This window comes from Equus quagga, chromosome 18 (assembly GCF_021613505.1).
Source record: "Equus quagga isolate Etosha38 chromosome 18, UCLA_HA_Equagga_1.0, whole genome shotgun sequence".
Taxonomy (NCBI): domain Eukaryota; kingdom Metazoa; phylum Chordata; class Mammalia; order Perissodactyla; family Equidae; genus Equus; species Equus quagga.
This window is the reverse complement of record NC_060284.1, coordinates 21,610,180-21,634,944: the sequence shown is the minus strand read 5'-3', so window position 1 is coordinate 21,634,944 and position 24,765 is coordinate 21,610,180. Positions and strand designations below refer to the sequence as shown.

Here is a 24,765-nt window from a genome sequence, read left to right as displayed (position 1 = left end):
TCAGGGAAGCATGAAAACAAAGGTAAAAAAACTGCAAGAATGAAAAAAAAATGCTTCAGATAAAATGAGTCAGATAACTGACCATTGGATTTGGCTCTATGGAGGTCAGTTGGTGACCTGAAAAAGAGTAATTTCAGAGGTGTGGTGAGAACAGCAGCCCGAATGAAGAGAGAATGAGAAGTAAGGAAATAGTGACAGTGAGCATAAACAAGTCTTTCCAAAAAATTTGCTGTGAGGAAGACAGAAAATGGAACTAGAAAAGTACGTGAGAAATTGAATGAGTGAGTGGATAGGAAGAAAGGAAGGGAGGAAGGGAAGGAAATCCAGGAGGTCAAGGGAGGATTTTTTTTTAATGAGTAATATTTAGCGTATTTAAATGCTGTTGGAAGTGATCCAGTCAGGAGAGAAAAGTTAATAGCAAGTGAGATAAGGGTGTTTTCATGAGAGAGGGCCTTGAATAAGTGAGAAGACACGGGCTTAGATACAGTCCAGGAGCTGGCCTTAGACAGGAAACAGACACTTCTTCCTTTGTAAGAGAAGAGCGGCAGAACATGTGGGTACATGGTAGGTGTATTGGTAGATTGGATATTGGGAAGAGGGGATGGCTCTTGATGGATTCACATTTAGATGTCAAGTAACTATGAATAAATATTCATTCCTCCCTAATAATCAGGAATATGCAAATAGAAATTGCAAATAACATACCATTTTGCACTCATGTGATGGACTAGTTTTAAGTCTGAAAGTACACTAAGCATTACGGAAGATTTGGAGTAATTAGAACTCTGAAACGTTGCTGTGGGAATGTAAATTGGCAAAACCACTTTGGAGAACAATTTAGCAATATCTTGTATACTTGAAGATTCATATATCCTACAAACCAGCAATTTCAACTCTGGGGTATATAGCCTTTAAAAACCTCTTGACATGGGCACATAGAGGCATACACAAGAGTGTTTATTGCAGCATTGTCTGTAACAGAAAAAAAAAAACATCAAACATTCATTGGAAGGAAAATAGTTAAATAAATTGTGGTTTGATAATAAAATGGAATCCTATAGGAGTAAAAACAAAAAGTGAGTGAATTAAAGACACACTGAATAATTTCAAAAAGAAAACGCTGTGCTAAAAAAGCTTTCAAAAGAATATATAAAATATGATTCTGCTTATTTAAAGTTTGAAAAGATGAAAAATAACCATATATTGCCTGAGGATACCTACAAATGGAGTGAAAGTATAAAGAAGTGCGTGGGAATGATGAATAAGTTGAGGACAATGGTTGCACCTGACTAGAAAGAGAGGGGGCTGTGTTTGGAAAGGTACATGCAGTTTCAATGTTATGTATATATGGCTTCTATTTCTTAAAGTGGGTGGCGGGTACATGGGTATTCATTGTAGCTTTGAATATCTTTATATATATATATATGTATAGGTATATTTAAATATTACATAATACACTTTAAAAAGAGAACAGAAGTTAGTAGGAACTAACATTTGTTGAGCTCTTCAGTGTAAGTCCAGTCCTTTCTAAGCTTTACATGCATTATGTCATTTAATCTTAGTAACCCTTTGAAGAGGTATTATTATACCCTTTTATATCACAGGAAACTGAGGCCTTTAGAAGTTAAATAATCTACCTGTGGTCATATACCTGTCAGGTGACAGAGCCAGAATATGAAATGAGAGCAGTCTGACTTAAAAAGCTCACACAATTAGCTTCTATGAAGGTTAATCAGCCTCTTCTTAAAAGTCCGTGATAACCACAAAGAAGTCTCAGGTCAACTATCAGTGCAACCATCATTTCAACCTCTGAATGCAGCTCGAACTACAGCAATAGAACTTAACCGCTTTGACCTCTAAATCCAGCGACTTTCTGAGGCCAGAAGAGCATTTTCTCAGGAGCACGGGGCATGAGTCATCTCCTTGGGTATCTGTTTATTCGTTCAACAAATATTTATCAAGAGCCTACATAGCACAGTGGTAAACCACAATTTATTTCTTGTCTACATCATTTTTGCAGTTTGCCAAGCTTTGGGACACAAATTTGAGATTTCCATTTTCGTTTCCAACTGAGGCAAGGAATGCTGTGATTAATTATTAGCCATTTTAGAACTTGCAACCTGGCTTGCTGTGGATCTCATTTAAGTCTAACTGTTGTTGACCTGCAAATTCACATGACATCTGAAGTATTTTAGATACTTTTTACTAAAAAAAAGTGTGTACGTATTGAAAACTTTGTCTCCTTTTGTCTAAACAAAGTACAGATTGAAATGAAACCACTGTTTTAAACGGTTTTAAACAGTTTAATAGGACTACTTCCTTTTTCTCCATGTATTTCCCTCTCTCATTTTTTTCCACAGATCAAAGATTAATCTTCTACTCCAGTGAGATTTTGAGATTCTCCCTGGTCATGTATTAGATATATTTTATAATCCTACCCATTCAACAAGATGTTGACCCCACAGTAGCTCATAGCACTGCTGAAATGGATGCGTTTGGGTTTACTTTAATTACATTCTCATCAATTAGATGGGTATACTAAAACCAAGTAATTTTCTTCCTATAATAACTAACAGTTTAATTTTATCTATCTTGGCTAGCTTGTATAAGTGAACTTTACTCGCTAGTAACAGCTATGCCTATAAATCATCATGACCTATTTTTAAATAATTCTACAAACATATTCTTGAGAAGTAACCCTAATTTCTACTTAGCGTTCAATTCAGTGATTATGTGATATAAGTATTTTTAAACATTCTATCAAGTACTTTCATTAACACTTTATTTCCTTTTTTACATTGAATATTCAGGGACCTGAAGGAATTGTGGGAATTCTGGGACAAAGAGGTCGTCCGGGAAAAAAGGTAATTTATTTTTTTATATCTTTTTATGCTAGTTTTCTTTCTTCTGTTGTGCCCAGAGCTCTGTAGAATGCTGTGATATTTTTATTTGCCCTAGATATAAAGTAACAAAACTGTAAGTTTGGCTTAAAAAGACACATTTGTATATGCTAATTTTTAATTCCATTTAAGATTGCTTGTCACCTTAATTATTTGAAATTTTCCACTTGTAGTTTCTAAAAAGATTTTTGCCTTTCCTTCTTCTGTTTGGCAGAAATTCTTTAGTAGACCCTGAGCAGGAAAAGAGAGAAAAGGAAAATACTATACCATTTGTGCCGTCTAGTAACAACTTTAGTAAAATGTTTAGGGGAAAGGAATATGATTAGAAGTATTTCTTGATTTGTTGTTAATGTGTTTTTCCAAATTGAAAAGGTTGATTGATTTTATCTTTCTATATAGTAGCTAAGAAATACAAATCAAGAATATGTTTTATTTGCTTCCTTCACATTTTACTAAAAGAACCCGATATAGTTTAAATTCTAGTTCGTTATAATGAAAAATTCATCTTTGTATGGGACTAGTAATTTGTTCAAGTATTGGTGAGACATAGAAATGATTTTCTTATTGTACTACAACAGTTCTGAATTTATTTACTAGAATTAACTTCAAATCACACCATATTCTAGTTCCCAAAGTCCATTTCTGCTGTTTCTGCTAATATACGTGTAGTCTATCTTTCTCATAATTTGGCAGCAGTATAAGGGATAGTAAAAGAGAAAGAAAAAGGAGTGAGGTAGATTTCAGTTGCCATTCTTGTCCATGAAAATAACCTCAATATTGAAACCTCTTTTTATTGTACATAATGTTATGTCTAAAATCACCATTAGAAGCAGGACAGTGTGGGTCCTTCCAACAACCTGCATCCGTGGAAAACTGAGTTATTATGAATACCCAAAATTTCTTGACGGACCGAGATCACAGTTTAGTTTTTCTTTGTGTCTACTTGATTATCAATAATAGAACAAGTTGGTTCCCATGTTGGGAAAATGAGTTATAACATTTAATGTTGTTTAAGAGCAGCTGTGTTTTGATACTAGAGAATGCTAGTTAGAGAATGCTAGAGTCAGCCTAACGGAAAACAGAAGATAGTTAGTTTTCAGAAGGCTGTCAAATGACATAAAAATGTTATGGATCTTGAAAGGCAAACTCCGAAACAGTAAGTGATGATTCTGAATGTACAGAACTGCACACGAGAAGCTTTGTGTCATTGAAGTTCTCTGTAGAAACAGGTTTCTCTTAGGGCCTGTGCGTTCTCATGATAACAATAAATACAAGCATGCATGCATACATACATACATACATACATAAAATACAAAATAAAAACCTTGGTTATTATCTAATTCAACATAAACACTAGATCTCCCCTGCTTGCTGGGCCAAAATTATTTTTTTAATATTCTTTTTCCAAAATCACTTTTAATTATATCCTTAACATAACCTAGGTGGTGATGGTTGTTATTGTTGTCAGTGGTGGTCCGTATTACTACTAAGTTAAAGCAAAGTTACTATTTATAGAATTTTGCTCACAGAATATCATCTGGAGTCATTCAGGTATATTATAGTTAATCTAAGTGTAAACTTATTTTTTTCTTACTTTTCTCTCTTACTAATAACATCCACAGGGTGACAAAGGACAAATAGGGCCCACAGGAGAAATTGGAAGCAGAGGTGCTCCTGGGAAAATTGGGGAAAGTGGTCCTAAGGGTGCCAGAGGAACTCGAGGTGCTGTGGTCAGTATTTGATTTGTTTCCAGAACTGAGTTCACTGTGGATGGAAAAGAAATGTATCCATGTCCTTAAAGCTTCATCCCTTGATTAATTTTACAGAGAAAGCAGTAGTTCCATTGAAAATAATCTACCTCCATGGGATGTGGAGAATTGTAAGCATTCCACAGTACTTAAATGGCTTAGTGGTTTCTGGACATGAAAAAAGAAAGAGGAAAAAACTTAAAATGGAAATAAAATATGAAATAAGGTTTTTTAAAAAATCAGATTATAACTCCTAACCTAAGTAGGAAAGTTTATGTGCCTTGCACTTAAAATCAGAATTTAATATCTATATAAAACTATGCTGTCATGGTTGACAAATTGCTTTGAAAATTAGGTTTACTTGAAAATAGGTTTTCTTTATATGCTTGGACTCCATATGCTTATCTGGAGATTATTTTTCTAACCAGCTGTGATAAATCTCCGTAACATCTAATAATATATGATCTTTTGCTGAACTTTACATAATGGTGGAAGCGAGGGTAGCATGATACTTCTGAACCCATAGTAGCAAAATTATATTGCTAATATATTTGGACCTGTTCAGAAAGTCACAGCATGAAAGAGATGCGAAATATTTATGAGATTATTCAGTTTAGTCTTTTGACTGTTTCATAAGCTTATTTACAAAATGCATGTGTATTTCCTAGTCTCCATTTAAATGTCACACACGCTAGACTTTTCACCAAGGTCTTTTGGAGAGCATTGCGTAATGCATTTGTTGTTTGAGGAAAGTTTGCCTCAGGCTCATTTCAAGTATTCCATTTCTGTCATCTTACCACTCCAGATCTTTCTTATTTCCTTTTATTCAAATTACTAAAGTTTCTCTGTCTTTGGCTTATACGTTCAAAAACATTATAAAATGTGATTAAGTGTTAGTGAGCATGAGAACTGATACATCCAAAGAGTATTGCCGTCAAAGTAGCCTCCTAAGTTGGATTTCCTCTGAAAAGAATGTTCACTTTTTAAATTTCGACACCTGTTCCCAAACTACCTTCCCAAGAGGTCTCACCAAATTTACTCTCCCACCACCAATACTCTATAGTAATCCTTTTGATGTTTGAGATCTGATAAATGAAAAAGTATATCTCATTTTCTATTTACTTTTTCCTGATTACAACTAAGTAATTTGTGTTTTTTTTCCTCTGAAAGTTCCCTGTTCATACGTACTTTACATGTTTTTCTATTAGGTTGTTGTCTTTTTCTTAATGATTTGCAATAAATTTTTATACATTTTGTATATTAATATATTTTTATTAAGTATTTGCAGGATATGTTACAAAGACATTTCATTTTCTGTCATTTATCTTTTAATTTTGTTTATGATATATTTTACTGTACAGAAGGTTTTAATTTTTACATAGTCAAATTTGCCAGTCTTTTCCTTTACAATTCTAGGTTTTATTTGTTTGTTATACTTTCCATACCTAAAGTATAAAAATATTCTTCCATCTTCTTCTTCTAATACTTTTATAGCTTTATTTTTACCCTTAACTCTTTAAGGCATGAGGAGTTTATTTTTTTCCTGTGTATACGTTGTAGAGGACTAATTTTCTTTTTTCCAAATTGATATTCAGTTGTCCCAATATCATTTAATAAACTAGCAATCAATTTCCCACTTTTCTGAAATGCTACCCTTACTGTAAACTAAACGTTCAAATATTCATTGGTCTGTTTTCATTCTATTTTCTTCTCTCAATCTGCTAGTCTTAGTCTGTTCCTTGGTCAATACCACAGCATTTAAATTATTATACTATTACAGTATTTTTTGAGATCCGTTAGGGCAAGTCTCCATAATTCATTTTCAGAAATGTTCGGCTCTTATGGTTTCTTCCTCTTTCGTGTGAACTTTAGAACCAGTTCGTCAAGTTCCCTTAATCTTGAATCTTTCAGTAGAGAAACACCGTATGTCTTTCCATTGGCTCATATCTTCTTATATATCCCTCAGTAAAGTTTTGTTATTTCCTTTATCACCTTTCTTGTTAGGTTAATTCTTAGTTTCTTATGGATTTTATTATTCTAATGTAATCCCTTTTTCCATTATATCTCATTGGTACTGTGTGAGAAATACATTTTATATTTTGACTTTATATCCACTTTAATGAATTTAGATGATTCTCGTGGGTTCTTTAGTTAAATAATCTTACCACCTCCTCTTATTTGTTATCCTGACTTATTACCTTGATTACAACTTCTGGTTAGTGTGATATTTGGCTAGTCCCGTACCTGTTCTGTGCCTTAATTTCCCCATCTCCTACTTATTTTCAAACTCAAATAGGAGAGTTCATGTGGAAACTTTTTGATAATTTGCAAGGAGATTTTTAGGATTGTTATTTTTGCTTTTCTCAATTGCCTGAGCCATCTTTTCAGTAGTTTCAGGGTGTGTACTGATTAACTTTTAATTTATATGGTTTCCTCATCTGTCAAATACTGATAATAAGAGTAATCATAGGGTGATTATTACACATAAGTTGTCAGCCATTTCTATTTTAACAATTTTGATGAGAGCTGAAACCATATTTATTAAAGTATCTGAAATTATCAGTGGGTACAGAGATCTCCTTAATCCCATAGTGACAACATCAGAAACTGTCAGACTTCACTCTAATATTCAGTGATGCACATCTACCACACACTTTGACAGATATAAACTACATTTCCAAGAATTTGCTAGAAACCTTCAGGATTCTGACAACTGAAAGTATTTCTCTTAACATGATTAAGGATGTTTATACCAGAAGTAAACCAAATACACATTTTTTGTTTGAGACTTTTGTGGTTCAGAAGAAAAATAAGACAAAAGCTGGGGTGTTATTTTTGTTTTCCCATTTCAGATTAGATAGAATTTCATATCATGAAAAATCTAAAATTTAAATAATAAGAGTACAAGTTTAATGATTTAAACAATTGTCTGGTTTCTCTCTAATATTCACTTTGTTTTTAGGGACATTTAGGATTGATGGGACCTAATGGAGAACCAGGAATTCCAGGATATAGGGTAAGCATTTCTAACTGGAAATAAAATGTATATTTGCATGAAAATATTTAGATAAAGATGTCATCCAAGATATGCAAATTAGAGTGAGATCTCCCTTCCTTCTAATGTATTTAGGCCTCATTCACTCTATAGAGTGAATCTCATTTTTCTTTCGGAATAGTGCAATATCTGATGAGATGGGCTTGGTGGTATTAAGTGAAGCAGGTACAAATAATATAGAGAATGTCTACTTACTTGTCCTTTTGTTAGGGCCATCAAGGTCAACCAGGACCTTCTGGGTTGCCAGGACCTAAAGGAGAAAAGGTGTGTGTGTAATACTGACTTTTTAATCCTAAAGTTAAACATTGAATTTATGTATTCTTTCTGAAAGTATGCATGGAAACATTTTCAAAGAATAAAAGAAGTGCTTTTCAACTTGAGAAGTATCTTGCAAATTCTAGAAGAAAAACAAAGAAATATCAAGTGTGGCTAAAATTTAAATAAATCATTACAATGTCTTCCGTAGGTGATTTGAAGATTGAGGTGAAATAATATATGTGAAAGTACTTTGCAATCTGTAAAACTTTGTAAAATTAATTACTTATTGTAAGCGATTTTGAAACTGTAGATTAAATGATTATAGTATATTTATAGTAAAAATTTTTATGAGTTAGGAATAACTACAACAGTACTTCTCTTGATTTATAATGCCATTGGAAACCTGACACTGACATAATTCCTTAGCGACTTTTTATGTAATTAAAGCAGACTGACACTTCCAAAGAGAATCATATTCAAATTACAACTGTGTATAAAATATCGTATGCTAAGTTTTGTAGCTAACAGTTGACCATTGAAAAAGATAAAACCAGATTGTATATTTCATAATGTATTAGAAAATAATAGGCTGCGTATTTTAAAGGTTATTTTATTAATTTGGTTTCGTTTCTAAATCATTATCTTTATCATAGGGTTATCCAGGAGAAGACAACACGATCCTAGGACCACCTGGCCCTCGAGGTGAACCAGTAGGTCTTTTCCTAAAATTATTTTGATGTTTCAAGATAAAATGCAATTACTGTAATAGATTCACAACACCAATCACATCTTTTCAAGGAGTTTTATTTTGTTAGTTTTATAACGTGGTTTTATAGCAGAGCAGTATTTGCAGTTGCATAATCTAAATCTGAAAACTACTTATATCAAGGTCCATATCCTTAGCATAATATATAAGTTTAATTCAATGACTTTCAGCATTAAATGCATAATACATTTTTACAGAGCTTATCAAAAAGTTATATACTCTAGACATTTTATAGCAGATAATTCTTTAATCATCAAATTCAGATTTACTTCTAAAGTATTTAACAAGTCTTATTTATATCCTTTTTTATAATAGTTTACACGAAGTTACCAAATGACTTCAAAAGTCGTCTAACCAGTTATTAGATCCAGTACTCTTTAAAGATCACTCATCCGCAGTCTTCTAGTTAAGCATTTTAAGAGCTAACTATAACCATGATTTTTGAAAAGTAGCTATTGTAGCTTTGATTATCTGAACTGTCTGTTCATGTTTGATTAAAACAATCTTAAAGGGTGTATGTAAATTAAATGGGTACAATGAAAATGCTTAATTCACAGAAATAAATATCATTGGTTAAATGTTTTATTTTCACATGGTATCATATAGGATCAAACAATCCCTAAGGAAGAAGGTCAGAATATGTCGTCACTCCTGATGTTTGGATCTGGCTCTTTGGAGACGGTTGAAAGTTATATTTTGTTTTAGAAATAGGAGAGATTTTGGATTTTTTCTGATTAAGTCAGGAAGCCATCTCACATATAGACAAACTTATCTATAAGAATATATAAGGTTCTTTATCAAATATGTTCTTGTTTCTCTAAACCTCTGAGTGGGAAAAATAGGAAAATAATGAAAAAATTTAAAAGCTAATGGAAAAGAACGAGCAAATGGAGTACAGTAGTGCTTGTTTTCTCTAGAGTCATGTATCCCAGGATCCAGGAATGTCACTGAAATATAATAAATATATTAAAAGTCTACCATAACAATGGTCATTTTTTATCTAGTAGACATGGGACAGGTGTGAAACCTAAATCAAGAATATTCTAAATAATTAAAGCAGAGTCAGAGATTATTGTCTTTATGTCTAATATCTTTATCCACATAGGAATAAATTAAAATTTATCAATTAATGGTCCATAATAAATTTTATGGTTTTGCCAACTAATTTCACTTTGAGTTTCTTTAAAGACAGTAGGTCCTATTATGTGATAAGTAATATTTCAAGTGCATTTTAGACTAGATAATTTGAACAGCTTAACATATCAAAGATAGTATATTAGGAATGTTTGCAGAAAGCTAAAAGGGTGAGTTTATTACATTAATTTCTGCCTTAAGGATCAAAATTAATAATTGCAATTTTTATTAGGCTAACATGTCTTAAAAATTAAAAATTCCACAGATTACAGAATAAACAATAGAATTTTTGATGAAGAATGGTAAAGTAGGATTAGCTATTAGTTTTTGAGATCATGAAATATAATCTGTTCTGATTAATATAATTAATTAAGTAGCTGAATGGTCCTGCTTTTACATCTTTTTAAATCACTTGAAGATTAAGTAAAAATGTAAATTATTTTGATATCATGTATAACAGACTTTACTCATCTGAACATTCATATTGTTTAACTGGACTTCCTATCCTCAATATTTTTTCTAGCAGAATCATTAAGAGAATCTCTTTAAATAATTCAAGGCTAATGATATTCTTAGTGTCATTGAAATTCAGTCCTTTGAAAGTATTTAGTGGAACTAAACCAATTATTATACATTTGATTTCATATTTTTGAAGAAAAATATTCCACACTAACTATGTCATCTGCATTCACAAATACTTAGCTGCAGCTGTGAAACTGGTTATTTTTGCATGTGGTCTCTGTAGGGTCCGATGGGGGAACAAGGAGAGAGAGGAGAGCCCGGAGCAGAGGGATATAAGGTAATTACTGGAAAATTCACACCTTGCTTCTAAATTTGAATACTGCTCTCTGTGGTTCTGCTCAGTTTCAAATGAAGATAGGCATGGCTGAGATAGTTAGTAATGTCTTGTGTTTTTGATCCTAGAAGAAGAGTAGCTCTTTGTTACTTTCTGTTCCTTCTTTCTGGAATCATCTTTGTCTCCTCCCATTGCTGCTTTTTTCCCACAGTTCAGATCTCAGCTGAAATGTTACCTGCTGAGAGGCCTTCTCTAATTGCCCTTTTTATCTGTCGCTTTGTATCATATTACTCAATTTCTTTCATGAAGTTTAATGCCATCTGTATTATCTTGCCACTTTTTTTATATAATTGTTTCTTCGCTTGTCTTCCCCCACCAAAATGTAAGATTCATAAGAATAAGACTCTTATCTGTCTTTTTCATCATTATATCCCCAATTTCCAGAACACAAAGTTCCTGGTATATAGTAGGGATTCAATGAAGAGTTGTCAGGTGGATGGATGAACGCCATTATGTTCCCAAGCCCATGTCAGTACTTATCCTCTTCCATTCTTAAAAGGATTTTATGAGACCAATTTTATCAGCTAAAATTATATTTTAGCTGATATAGACTGTGTGTAGAATTTACTCAGTGTCATTTTTTATTAGCACAAATGTGTTGAGGATTCCTGTCCTGTCTTCCTGCCTTATATCTCTTCCCATTCTGTTTACAATGTTAGTTGCTGAACAAAATGGTCATCTGCTAACTCTCTTCCTATAGTTTCTGTCTTATTCCTTTGCTCACAACATTCTCGGTCTGCTCACAATGTTATGTAATCTTTATGTACATAAATCTTATCTATCCTTTATAATTTAGTTCAAATTCCCTTTTCCCCTGACCCACTCTAACAGCAATCTTTCCCTCTTCTGCAGTCCTATAATATTTATTATTTGTAGAAGTCATTCAACACAAATGTTTGACCATCTCCTCTTGCTATTTTTTTTTTTTTAAAGATTGGCACCTGAGCTAACATCTGTTACCAATCTTCTTTCTTTTTTTTTCCTCTTCTTTCCCTCAAAGCCCCCCAGTACATAGTTGTATATTCTACCTGTGAGTACCTCTGGTTGTGCTATGTGGGATGCTGCCTCAGCATGGCCTGATGACTGGTGCCATGTCTGCGCCCAAGATCTGAACCAGCAAAACCCTGGGCTGCCGAAGTGGAGCACACGAACTTAACCACTCAGCCATGGGGCCGGCCCCTGTTGCTAATTTTTTTTGCTATTATTTTTTAATATGCAAGTATCCTAACTTCTCAGTTTGAATATGACTTCTTTCTTTCTTGTACAATGTCTTGTTCTGAGCCTTGTACATAGTAGTGCATAATATGTACATAAACGTAATTCATTTTTAATAATGAATTGATGGTTTATTTGATCTAGTATACCCCTCTCACATGTAAAATTTCTATGATCATGTCCGAAATGGAGACGATAAAATAGCCAGATTAAATAAAATAGCCAGATTGAATGGACAAGCTGGTAGGTATATAACTATCATCAATAAACTGAATTTCTCAAGCCTGAAATCTGGAAAATTAACTTTCACTTCCTAAAACTCTCTTTGAAGCAAATGTTGAAGGTAGCTCTAAACATTTGTGAAATTATTATGATGGCCATCTTATATTTTTTCTATTTTCAGAGAAACCTTTTTTAGAAGGTTATATGTGTTCTGTTTCCAATTTACATATTTGTATATAAGGGGTTTCCTAATCCTGGGAGTCCAGTAGATTTACTTGAAATTAACTTTTAGGTTGAGAAGCCAACCCAGCTGCTTCCAGCATAATTTGAGAAGCTTCTGAAACTCCCTTAGCTTTTTCTGTGCTTCACTTCTCCGCATATTCTCAGGAAAGTAAGATTCTTGCAATATCTGCCTTTGGCCTCTACCAACTACAGAACATTCAGTAGCTAAATCAGCGTATTTACTGGCAAACAAGCAGTTAACTATTCTATTGGAAGAAGAAAAGAATCACTTCACCTGGCTAGCAGAAGCAGTCCTGCCCCCATTATTCTGGACAGTCAGACGTTCTTCAGAAATCCCTCAGCAGAGAAAAACTTTTCCTTAAATTCTGTGTGGAATGTTTTCTCCCTCCTCATTCCACAAACACTCCTGATTACGTTTTCAGCTGTGGATGTTTGATGAGCTAGTTTGATCCCACATCTTTGTTTCTGTCTTATTATATCCTATGTCTGCAGGCTGTAGGGATCATTTTATCATTTGTTGATGGGTTCTATTCTCAACAACCGTCTTGTGCCAGACAACCATACTAATTTTATTGCTTAGACATCTCAAAGTCATGAAATATCCACACTTATCCTCGGCCACATTTTCACAAGCAGAGGTTTGATTTATAGAAGGGAACCATGCTTTATTTCGAGTTATGTTATTTGGTTGTAGCCTCAGGTGATACTTTAAAATGTTTACTTTTCCAAATGGATATTGTGCATACTGCCATTTCACTCTAGTAAACTTATGGTTAGCACTATCACTAAGGTTTTTTTTAATTGTGCTAAAATATGCATAACATAAAATTTACCATTTTAATTAGTAATAATTGCACCTTGGATAAACCTCATTGGCTACGATACTGCCACTGCGCAAAGCTAAAATTTACCATTTTAATCATTTTAAAGTATACGTTCAGAGACATTTAGTATATTCACAATATTGTGCAACCATCACACAATATCTCATTCCAGAACATTTTCATCATCCCCACAAGGAAGGTCCATTCCTGTTAAGGAGTTGCTCTCTATTTCCCCCAGCCTTTGGCAACCACTATTCTGCTTTCTGTCTCTGTTGATTTATCTATTCTGGGTATTTCGTATAAATCATAAATATATAACCTTTTGTGTCTGGCTTCTTTAACTTAACATAATGTTTTCAATTCATTCATGTTATATAATTTATCAGTACTTCATTCCTCTTTATGGCTGAATAATCACCAAGCTTTTTAAAAATACTTTTACATTCACAAATATTCTTACAATTGTTGTGAACTCATGATTATCCTGTTGGAGAAAAAAATGCAATGGATAATGCAAATTTTGCTTCCATTTGGTGGTGAGTAATCGAGATTTTTTTTTAATCCTTCTCACCATCCTTTGTTCTGTTTTCTTCTTGAAGAAACTGAGAATTACAAAAGTCAAGTGCCACACTCATTGTCATCAATGAATATTATTAGACGTTGTTATACATAACACATTTTGTTATGTATGATAAAATCTCTAGTTATTCAGCATATATTTAAGTATCTGCCATGGGCCAGGAGCAGAGCTAGGTGCCATGAATATAACACTGGGCACCTCAGGCACATTCCCTCCCTCCATGGACATCACATATGGAAGACGTACAGAATAAGAACGTTTAATCACTATGAAAATAGACATAGTAAATGATAGCTGTCGTCCAGAAAACGGTACATTACAGAGGTCAAGATAAATTCATCTGAGGCTTGAGCGAGCCAGAGGACATGGTGGGAATAAGCATATTGTACTGTTCAACATCCACTTTTTAAAGATCTGAGCCAAAACACACAGATACCCAAGATTAAGTCAAGCTAAACTTGTGTGAGACAAAGTCCCAGAAATACGTTGAATAAATTATGTTCTATCTCAAACTCCTTTGTACTTTAGTTTGGCACACAATAAAATAACACTAACTAAATTACCACTTGTCCTTCACTGTGTAGCATCAGACGTACATTTTCAAATAGCTATTGAGCATCCTGAAAGGCATCTCAAACTCAGTATGTCCAAAACCCCGGTATTATTGTGCTCTCCAAATCCCATCTTCCTCTTTTTATGTCCTCAGTTCAGTGTGAATGGCACCACCAAACATCCAGATGTCCACGCCCGTGAAAGAATCCTCCCTGTCTCTCTCCTCTTTTTCTTTCCTCTCTCTCTCCTCTCATTGCTCAAATTCAATTGGCCATTTCTTTTGATCTTTTAAATATCTCTGGAATCCAGCCACTTTGCCTTCCTTTGATTTAGGCTCCATCATTTTTCACCTGAATTGTTTTAACAGCTTCCTATCTCGATGCCGTATCCCCAGTCATAGCCCTCTTGAGTCCATTCTCCACTTAACATGTTCTTTCAGATGAATCTCCACTTATTTCCCCATACTATTCCCTCTACCAGAATGTTCTCCTTTTACTTCACTGCCTGGAACCCTCATCCTTTAAGGTTCAACTTATCCTCATTTCCCTTATAAAATCCTCTCCAAGCTCCTCTCGGCCATTTAACTCATCCTACCACTAATATCATCAGGCAAAATTAATCACTTCCCATAACCTTGCCTACGTAACTTTATAATAATATTTACTACAGAATATTTAACTTTTACCACTAGAGAAAAATGGTCTTTGTCAATTTTTATTGGAATGGAAAGGACCAGAGGAGTTATAGTTAAAACTTCTAGAAAGCAAGTTTGGTTTTGGTGAGATTTGTATTCAGACTTCACAAAGCCAGGAGACACAATTGACTGTTATATGATCATTCTAGAAAGGTCTCTGTAAAACTACAGACAAGGCTGGTGGCAAAGCCATAATTGGCCATCATAGTTTTGAGTTTTGTAGTTTGCTTTTATGTTCACTCTCACTTCGCTCTGTAACTCCAGCTTTTCACCAATCACTTGTCTCCTGAGTCCTATTTAATAAGTGACCTACATGTCATATTTACTTACACCAAGCTCCCTCTTGATTGACCTGATTCTGTTATTTACTGACTCTGCTCATGTTTTGCTGGAGGGTCATGTGTGGTAATGGTTTTCTCTTTAGTTGTGTCCATGCGCTATATAGACAGTTTTCCAAATTAGCCTTTTTCTCTTGCCATTTTTCAGTCTCTTAAACAGGATTCATTGCCTTTATCAGGAGGCTGAATCTCAAAACCGTAAACACTTGCCTCACAGAATGCAAACAGAGAAGAAGTCAATTGACCTGTCTGTGAGAATGAATATTGTTAGCCTACATATGGAATCCCTTCTTTCTAGCCCAGAAAAAGGAGATGAGCCTGATAACTATCTATCTTTCCTATGGCATTCTTTCTGTAATACACAGAGAATAGGAAGAAAGGATTCTGAAGTGAAGAGGACACTAGGGAAGGGGATGAAAGAGATCACGTGCAGAATTTTTCCTGCGTAACTCTCGCCTGATAAGCCCCTGGATTGTTGATAGTTTCTGTTTACACACTTGAAAAGGGAAGTGTGGTAAGTCAGCATTCCTTCCTAGGAGAACTAGGGTGATGACAGATTGCTGAATGTCAGAGTCACTTGATGGGGCTTGGCATTATATATGCTAACAACTCCCAGTCTTCAGCCCAGTAAACCTGCTATTCAAATGGCTACAAACTTTGTAAAAATGGAGACCATAGTACACTTCCACAGTAGGAATAGGTTGAAGAAAGAAATTGGTTCTCAAACTGTTTATTCCTGTGGTTATTTACTGTATTGGTTTTCTGAGCCTGCTGTTAAAAAAATACCACAAACTGGGTTGCTTAAAACAACAGAACTTTATTCTCTCACAATTCTGGAGACGAGAAATCTGAAATCAAGGCGTTAGCAGAGTCATGCTCTCTCGTAGGCACTAGGGGAGAATCCTTCCTTGCCTTTTCCAGCTTCTAGTGGCTGACGACATTCCCTGTGGCTGCTTCACTCCAGTCTCTGCCTCTTTCACATGGCCTTCTCCTTTGTTGTTTGTATGTGTCTCTTTCTCAGTGTTTCTTATAAGGACACTTGTCAATGGATTTAAGGCCCACATGGATAATCTAGGATAATATCCTTTTAAGATCCTTAACTTAATGACATCTGCAAAGACCCTTTCCAAATAAGATCACATTCACAGGTTCTGGGCATTAGCACACAGACCACTTTTGGTGGATCACCATTCAACCCACTACATTGACCTACGTTGGGGGGAAAAACACAAAACTCTGTACTCTTTCTCAGTCATCACAATATCTAGTGGCTAATGTGTTCTGTACTATTTTCAAGAGAGAATCATAGTTTCTATGACATTTAAACTTAATTTTGCAACATTTTGCTACCATTTTAAGTGATACTTCCCTATTCTCTAAGTCATATGTCTCTATTTACTCTGATAATATAATCTTTTCTATTCCTAGGGTCATGTGGGTATACCAGGACCAAGAGGTGCCACTGGACAACAAGGGCCCCCAGTATGTTTTAAAAGCATTCTTTGTAATTCTGGCATTTAAAAGAATTAGTGGTAATATATCTTATTTGGTCTCTGCTTCATATGTGATTTCTGTTTTGGTTCCTTTTAAAGGGTGAGCCAGGTGACCGTGGTGAACAAGGACTGAAAGGAGAGAGAGGATCTGAAGTAAGTTGAAATCGTTGAAAACAGTTTGAAACTTACTGTTGACTTGAGAAAGCAGAGGCACTAGGAGTTACTAGTCATTGTAATTTAAGTGATCATTCATCCCTCCAGAGTAAGGATCACTGTAGGCCTCTAAACAGTGTTTGTCAATAATTGTGCTAAAACATGATTATTGATTAATTCATGTGTTTTGACTGCCATCCAAATTTCCCTTCACCAGCAGCCTACTCTGGCTTTGTGAAAATTGCCTAAGGTTGTCCCAAACTAATTGTCTCTCTTTGGGGTTTCAAGCAGAAATACCAGTGGGCCTTAAAACCAGCATTGCAGAGTGAAGACATATCAGTCAAACCTGTTTAGTTGTTGTAGTAAGATAGGGTTAGAAATAGATTGACTGTGTGACACAGACTCACAATTGGTTTAAAGATGTTTTTTGATAAGATAAATCAATTATTTGTTACTAAGCAAACTAAAAATCTATTGGCTTGTTGAATTTATCCATCTCTTTCTCCGTGCACTGATAGAAGGTACCTCAACTTATGTAACAACTGGCTTTGTAATTTGTACTGTCAGTTCATTGCTGCCCTGTGTATCATGGCATTTTGATTTTACATGCTATTGATTTTAAATTAAATTCTGAAGAAAATCTACTATATTTTAATAATAAATTAGGTGAGAATGGATAAAAAGTAATGAATTTGACACCATCTTTCTTCCAATTTGTTAAGCAGTCTTCACTCATACTTGTGTTTCACGCTTGTGGGAGTAAGTAATAAAATTGAGTTGAATCTGATATTACATAGGTGTTCACATACCTAGAAGTCGTTTTGAATAGTCTTGGCATCTACCTAGTAACTTTCCGTCAGGTTCCTTAATAAATATGAACTAACAAGTAAATAAAAATATCCCTTTGAAAGCAAGCTTTAACAAGAAAAAATGCAGAGAAAGAAGACAGTTGTCTCATTCATTTAGAATTGTTAGTCCTCAAATTGGGAAAAGCAGTAGAAAGGCTGTGGACCTGAGACACTGCTGCTGCTTTTATGTGACTTCCTTATATTGCAGTAAGTACCCAAGGATGCAAATGCTCTCTCAAGGTTTAATCCTACAATTCAATTTCTAATCTTTTACAATGAGTACTTTCATATTCGCAATGTTTTCTTTTTCCTTTTTGACATATCTTAGGAGGAAGAATTTTTTTTTTTGAGGAAGATTAGCCCCAAGCTAACTGCTACCAATCCTCCTCTTTTCACTGAGGAAGACTGGCCCTGAGCTAACATCCATGCCTTTCTTCCTCTACTTTATATGTGGGACGCCTGCCACAGCATAGCATGTCAAGCAGTGCCGTGTCCGCACCTGGGATCCGAACCGGTGAACCCCAGGCCGCCAAAGTGGAACCTGTGCACTTAACTGCTGCGCCACCGGGCCAGCCCCGGGAAGAAGAAATTTTTTGATGTCTATTAGTATCTGTTAAAATTAAACCAATGAAAAGGAAATTTTTTTTATAAGGAAGATTGTCCCTGAGCTAACATCTGTGCCAGTCTAACTCTATTTTGTATGTGGGATGCTGCCATAGCATGGCTTGATGAACAGTGTGTAGGTCCCTGCCTGGGATCCAAATGGGCAAACCCCAGGCCACCAAAGCAGAACACATGAATGTAAACACTATACCACCAGGCTGGCCCTGAAAATCAAATATTCTTACTAGACAACTGCATCTCCAGCCTTCATGGTCAGCTCTCCCTGGGTTGGGAGCTGAAAGATGCTGAGGAGCCATGGTTTAAATTCTGTATAATCCAGGGGAACTAATTCTTTTCTCTTTTGGGCAATGCTGGTATACAGTGCCAGGTTACATTAAAAAGCCTCTTAGAATTTAAAATAGTAACAATTGCTATAAGAACAACCATTGTCTATGTATTATTCACTAGGGACACCTTCAATGGCCAGGTGGATCCTGGCCAACTGTTGTCGTCTTGTTTTTGCAGAGCTTTAAATTTGTTTTTTAGATTTGGAAATGACCCTTTAAAATCATCTGGACAACTCTCATTTTTCAGATGAAGGAATTTAAATTCCAGAGAGATTATGAGCTACCTAAGTTCACAGAACTAGTAAACAACAGAACCAACATTAGAAACTTCATTTCCTGTCTCTCATTATACAAAAGCCTTCCATTACTTTGAAGTCTTTTATAAATTAAGTAAAATATGATTAGTCTTACTTAACCAGCTAATTCATTCATTGGGCTCTCAGACATGAGGCTGTGGGCAACTATAAAGAAAAAGTTAGAGCAAGTCAAAACCAATTGCGGAACCACTTCATTTTTTAAAAAGACTTTTGTAATGCAAATGTAGTGAACTGTCCTATAATGGCTTTCAAAGAGTAAGACTTAAGCCAAAATCTTATTTTCCTCCCAAAACAAAATTCCAGCTTTTAGTAAATTGAAATTTCTGGGTCAGAAAAAAAGAAAAGAGAAAATATAATTCTGCCTAACTCTAAATCTATGTTTGTATTTGAAAGCTACTCTCTAACAGAGTTAGAACTAGCAAAGTATTGCGATAACTGTCTTTCAGCCTCATTTAAATAAAAAACGAACAAGAGTTTGGACTAAAATAGAACATTTAAAAATATCCATTATCTAAAGAATTAGACTCCCTTCTCTAGTCGTCTGTGAACTGGTACAATCCCAATGAACAGAAAGCTATTTTAAATGGATCTGATTTCAGATGGCCCATTCGATTTTCCAATACTAGCCAGACAAAAGAGAAAGCACAATCTTACGTGCACTCTGAAGACTACATATATAATTCCCTTGCCTTTCCTATTACGGTTGATTTATGAGGTACTTATATTTAAATAAAATAATATAAGTAAGTTAAGTTTGAAAGTAGTGTAGAATACTTCTACCTTTGTTATATTTGACTTCTGAGGATTGGTTGAAGAGTGACTTTTTTTCCTTCTTATGATGTCAACTCAATTAGTCATCTACTAACACCTTATATAACAACATATTTTCTTTGTCTTTGGCCCAGTCTGTAATTTCCTACTAAACAGACCACCTGTGTGTAGCATTAATGTTAAGTAATGTTTGGCTCTTAATTTACTTATAAGACTATCCAGCAATTCCAACTTTGAGATTTATTTTTTTTTAATGCACAGATTCAAAAAAAGATCTTTGTTGATCGTTATGTATTTAAAATCTCCATTGAAAGACTATGGTTCTTCTAGCTGGCCTACTTCCTTTTGGTGATGATTGTAATAAGGAAATCTTTCCTGAATTGAACATTTAAAAACAGCAGAGACTGTAGTTTTGTTATTTGTTAAACACTTTTTGTTTTCAATAAATAGATTTTGCCACAATTGTACTATTACAAATAACAAAATGTACTTTAAAAATAATTTTCCTTTAGTTTTATTCTATTGGGAACTGCTTCCTGATGCCCATCCAAGTCTGAATAACATTCTAGTTTTCATGATGATAGACCCATATATGTAGATTTTAGTACACAATATTTAACTCTTCTGAAATAATCACCAAGAACGGTCATCCCAAAATGTAATCAATTTGTGATGACATGTGAATCTCTTTGTTTTTATTTTGTTATTTGTTTGGAATAAAACACTCACATAAATGTGCAGCATATCTGAACCTTAAGCCATAAACTCAGATATACTAAAAATATATATTTGTTTATATTCTTTATAATGGAACTTAACATCTGTTTTGAATGCCATCATGCCTGGTGGTAGAAATCTAATCAGTGGAAATCTAATCAATTGACTGCCTTTAGTGTCATACACTCAGATATTCTGTGTTTGATTTAGAGTTTTCCCCACTCACCCTCTTGTCAAGTTTGCGTTATATCCTGGGTGGCAGTGGTGGGGAATGGGAGGTAAGTTCGGTCTTCAGTCATCATCTATTCACACTAGCATCCACTGAAATGCACACCATCCCTTTTTGACCATCAGTTGCTGGCATCCCACCATGTTGGCATCTGCCTTGGCCCTCCTGGCAGTTCTTTGATCCATGCTTGCATGTGTAGCTGTTTTCTCATCTCAGATGCAAAGTCTCCTTTGATAGACCTCTAAGGGCCGTATGCTTCTGTTCTTGGCCACATGGAAATAATATTCTGCTGCTTCCCACACCATGCTGAGTGCTTGGGGCACTCAGACTTTCTCAAGCCCACTGGCCTAGACATCCATGCAGAAGTTTCTACTCTATTGCTCACACTCAGTGCAGTTTATGTGGACTTCTCAATGAAGACTTTAGTCTCCCTAGCCATCAGCTCTGTGTCCAAATCCCCAAACTTACTTGGGGATATTATTGTTTCTACCCACCACAGAATTTAAGGGCAGAGTTGAGTAAAGGGCTCTTCTCAGCAACACCTATCAGTGTCTAACACTCTTGCTTCTCTTCTTACTTTTCTCTAACTTGAAGATGTTCATATCCCCTTAGATAGGAAACATTCTCTCTTACATTATTATAATTGTTCTAAATCTGTTCTTTATGGCATAAATTTTATGACCTGAATTCTTTATATCCTCAGGTGTTGGGGTGTGTGTGTGTGCGTGCGTGTGAGAGAGAGGAAGATTGGCCCTGAGCTAACATGTGTTGCCAATCTTCCTCTTCTTGCTTCAGGAAGATTGTCGCTGAGCTAACATCCGTGCCAGTCTTCCTCTATTTTGCATGTGGGATGCTGCCACAAATGTGGCTTTACGAGCAGTGCTAGGTCCACGCCCGGGATCTGAACCTGTGAACCCTGGGCCGCCGAAGCGGAATGAGTGAACTTAACTATTATGCCACTGGGCTGGCCCCATAACTTTGGTTTTTGATACTCAAAGATAGCCTTTAATATTTAAAACATCAGGCTTTTGCATGTAAAAAATATATTCTTCTCAAACTATTATATTTTTTTTAAACTATTACCCCAACAGGAGTTTCAGAGGACTATTTTGAAATTCATAAGCTAAGGAAAAGTCTATTTTGAAAATCAAAAATCTAGAACAGATCTATCACTTTGCATAAAAAGAAATACTGTGAAGGAAAACACACTGGTTAACATATTTGAGTATAATCACAAATCATATACTATTTAATCAGTGCTATTCAAGATAACTGAAATCAGAATTTCTTTCAATATTTAAAATAGGCTTTATTTGCTTATTTTGCTTCTTTACTGTGGCCTGAAAGATATATTTTACGATAGGCATCATATGTTCCAGAAATTATATCTACTTCAACTAAACCCAGGTCACCAACCATCCCATTTTCTGGCTTTCTTACCCTTAGAAAGACTTTACATTAGTGACTTTTTAAAGCAAGTAAAATGGTTTTTCAAAGTTGGAGGTAGAACCCTTGATCCATATAAATCCCCATTATCAAATTCTACAAAGTTGGCTTTTTATCTTCTACAGAAAATGCCCTTTTTCTCTGTGAACTACTATACTATTTCTTTGTAAAATGTTTAAGCTCATTTTCAGAAGATGTAATGTCTTAGGAAATTATTTATTTTGTTATTGTCATCAAATTGAATCTTTGGCACATTTTATATTCAGATTTGAATAACTTAACATCCATTTTGGTGGAATTATCCTGTTTGTGAGAACTTTTGATGACTTCTGGGAAATGTGTCTGGTAATGACAATATGCTTCTTTTTCTTATTTGTGAACTAGGTCACTCTTTTCCACATTTTTCTTTTTAAAATAATTTTAGGATATCATCAGAATAATGGCATGATTTATAGGGACAAAGTTCCTAACTATCCTGGAAGACCAGTTACTGCTGCATCAATTATGATTTAAAACATCTCACACATGGAAAAACAAACAGCTCCATGGGAAATAAATATCTTTCCTTTGGTTCACAAGTATGTTCTTCTCTGTGCTTCCAGATAAGCACATTTTAGGCTATTGATTCACGCCCCTTACTACACTGTAAGTGCCCTGCGGTTAGGAGCTTTGACTTTGCATTCACAGCACATAACAGAGTCCCTGATACATAATACTCAATAAATGTTCACTGGATCAATTAAGTAAGTACTTAGCCATTTTCAGTAGGGCGACAAAGGCCTTGCTTGAAAGCGGGGGCTTTTTCAAATAATCTATTTCAGTTCTTTTTAACTATGATTTAAATTCTTAAATCATAGAAGTTGGAGCTAGATGGAAATTCATAGATTGATCAAATTCTCTCATTTTTGGATGAAGAAGATGACTCCTAGGAAAATAAAAAGTTAATCCCAATAATATGCACTGGTTACCAGCAGTACTTGCTGTAGCTTCCAGGTCTAAGGGTTCTTTTCTATGCCTTCAGTTTAATTACGTTTATTACAATCAATTGACAACTGTGCTTCACATTTTAGGGTCCTAAGGGGAAAAAAGGAGCTCCTGGTCCTTCTGGGAAACCTGGGATTCCTGTAAGTAACAGACCTTTTTCATCTTTCTTGTTTTTCTAAATAAAATTGGCAACTTAAGCAAGCAGAAAAGGTTAGGGCGAATTATGACAAGTGTTGGATAAATCAGATTGTCTTCAAAAAAAATTTAAGTCCATCCTGGAACACAGAAGGAACAAAATATGACCATTAGCTCAAAACCAAGCTTGCTGTTTAATCTAAGCCTCTGCTCTTGAAGGATGCTGTTTTCCGACATTCTGGAGCCCTCTCTGTGGACTCATGCTACCCTGTGGTGGTGAAGCACTAAAAAGCAGGGACTTGGAATCATGACTGAATGAGTGCTGACAAAGGTCAGAGGTCTTCAGGCATGGATAAAAAGACATGAGCTGTATTTAATGGAAGCACTCAGCCTCTCATTTCCCTGGCAAACAGAACAGAAAGTCTTAGAAAAAATTTTTTAAATCTTTCATCACAGAACAAAATTAATTTTACCTTAGCCATCAGTTTCCTGCTCTGGCCAGGCAAATATGTGTTGACTGGCTTGTTAGCAAAGACTTCCTGCTAGCCTGCCTTAGCCAAGGACTAGATGCCTGCTTTGGGTGGCCTGTGTTGGTTCAAAAAAAGTAGAGAAAATTAACATAAATTATAAGCACAGTCAGATCAAAATTCCTACAGATAAAATTCAGTTGCCCAAGAGTAGAAACAAAATGTTCAGACCTTTACTCAGTCAAAAAATTATCTAATTCAAAGTGGCAATAAAAAAGAGCCATAATTTGTATCTTGAGAAAATGATGTATGAGATTTTTCAGAAGGTGAATGACAGCCTATATCGTAAGCTCACAGGTGCATATTACTGATCTTTTTTCCACAGCTGGATAAAGCATGGGCTGGCACAATGAGAAATACCAGAGAATTACACTAAAGCTCAAAAGGATACACCGTAAACTGCTGATTAGCTTGGCATTTTTGTTTAGGGAACTTTTAAAGACAGCTACCTGATCTGTTGAATCCAAAGAGTAAACCATTAAGAAATTCAAGAAACAGGAAAATGTCCTGGGACAGGGTAGTAAAAATGTAAATATCTGCCCCATGCCCATAAATATAAAAGTGTTTGTCATTTAAACATCTGTACAGCATGTCTCTATAATCCAAATAATTTTTAATTACCAAGGGACTTCCAGGCCTACCTGGGCCAAAAGGTGTGCAAGGATACCATGGAGCAGATGGCATTTCAGGAAACCCTGGAAAAGCTGGGCTACCAGGAAAACAGGGCCTTCCTGTGAGTAGACTGAATATCTCTTTGCTCTTTATTCCTTATGCATAAGTGTCTCCTGGCTAGACCATAGATATTTCAGC

The 24,765-nt window shown here is 35.0% G+C and overlaps 1 protein-coding gene and 1 pseudogene across 9 annotated transcripts in view; one reads left to right on the top strand and one right to left on the bottom strand.

Moving 5' to 3' along the window:
- The window catches only part of COL24A1 (collagen type XXIV alpha 1 chain), a 348,320-nt gene that overhangs the window by 256,636 nt on the left and 66,919 nt on the right, over positions 1-24,765 (top strand). For all 9 annotated transcript variants that reach the window (XR_006886072.1, XM_046645896.1, XM_046645897.1 and 6 more), the window contains 10 exons: positions 2,811-2,864; positions 4,523-4,630; positions 7,611-7,664; positions 7,914-7,967; positions 8,615-8,671; positions 10,607-10,660; positions 16,814-16,867; positions 16,978-17,031; positions 23,380-23,433; positions 24,581-24,688. Coding sequence is in view for 8 of the 9 variants with exons in the window: in XM_046645896.1 (XP_046501852.1) it covers positions 2,811-2,864; positions 4,523-4,630; positions 7,611-7,664; positions 7,914-7,967; positions 8,615-8,671; positions 10,607-10,660; positions 16,814-16,867; positions 16,978-17,031; positions 23,380-23,433; positions 24,581-24,688 (651 nt within the window). In the remaining variant the exon portion in view is untranslated. The remainder of the gene's footprint in view (positions 1-2,810; positions 2,865-4,522; positions 4,631-7,610; positions 7,665-7,913; positions 7,968-8,614; positions 8,672-10,606; positions 10,661-16,813; positions 16,868-16,977; positions 17,032-23,379; positions 23,434-24,580; positions 24,689-24,765) is intronic.
- On the bottom strand, positions 13,188-13,299 carry LOC124230132 (uncharacterized; annotated as a pseudogene).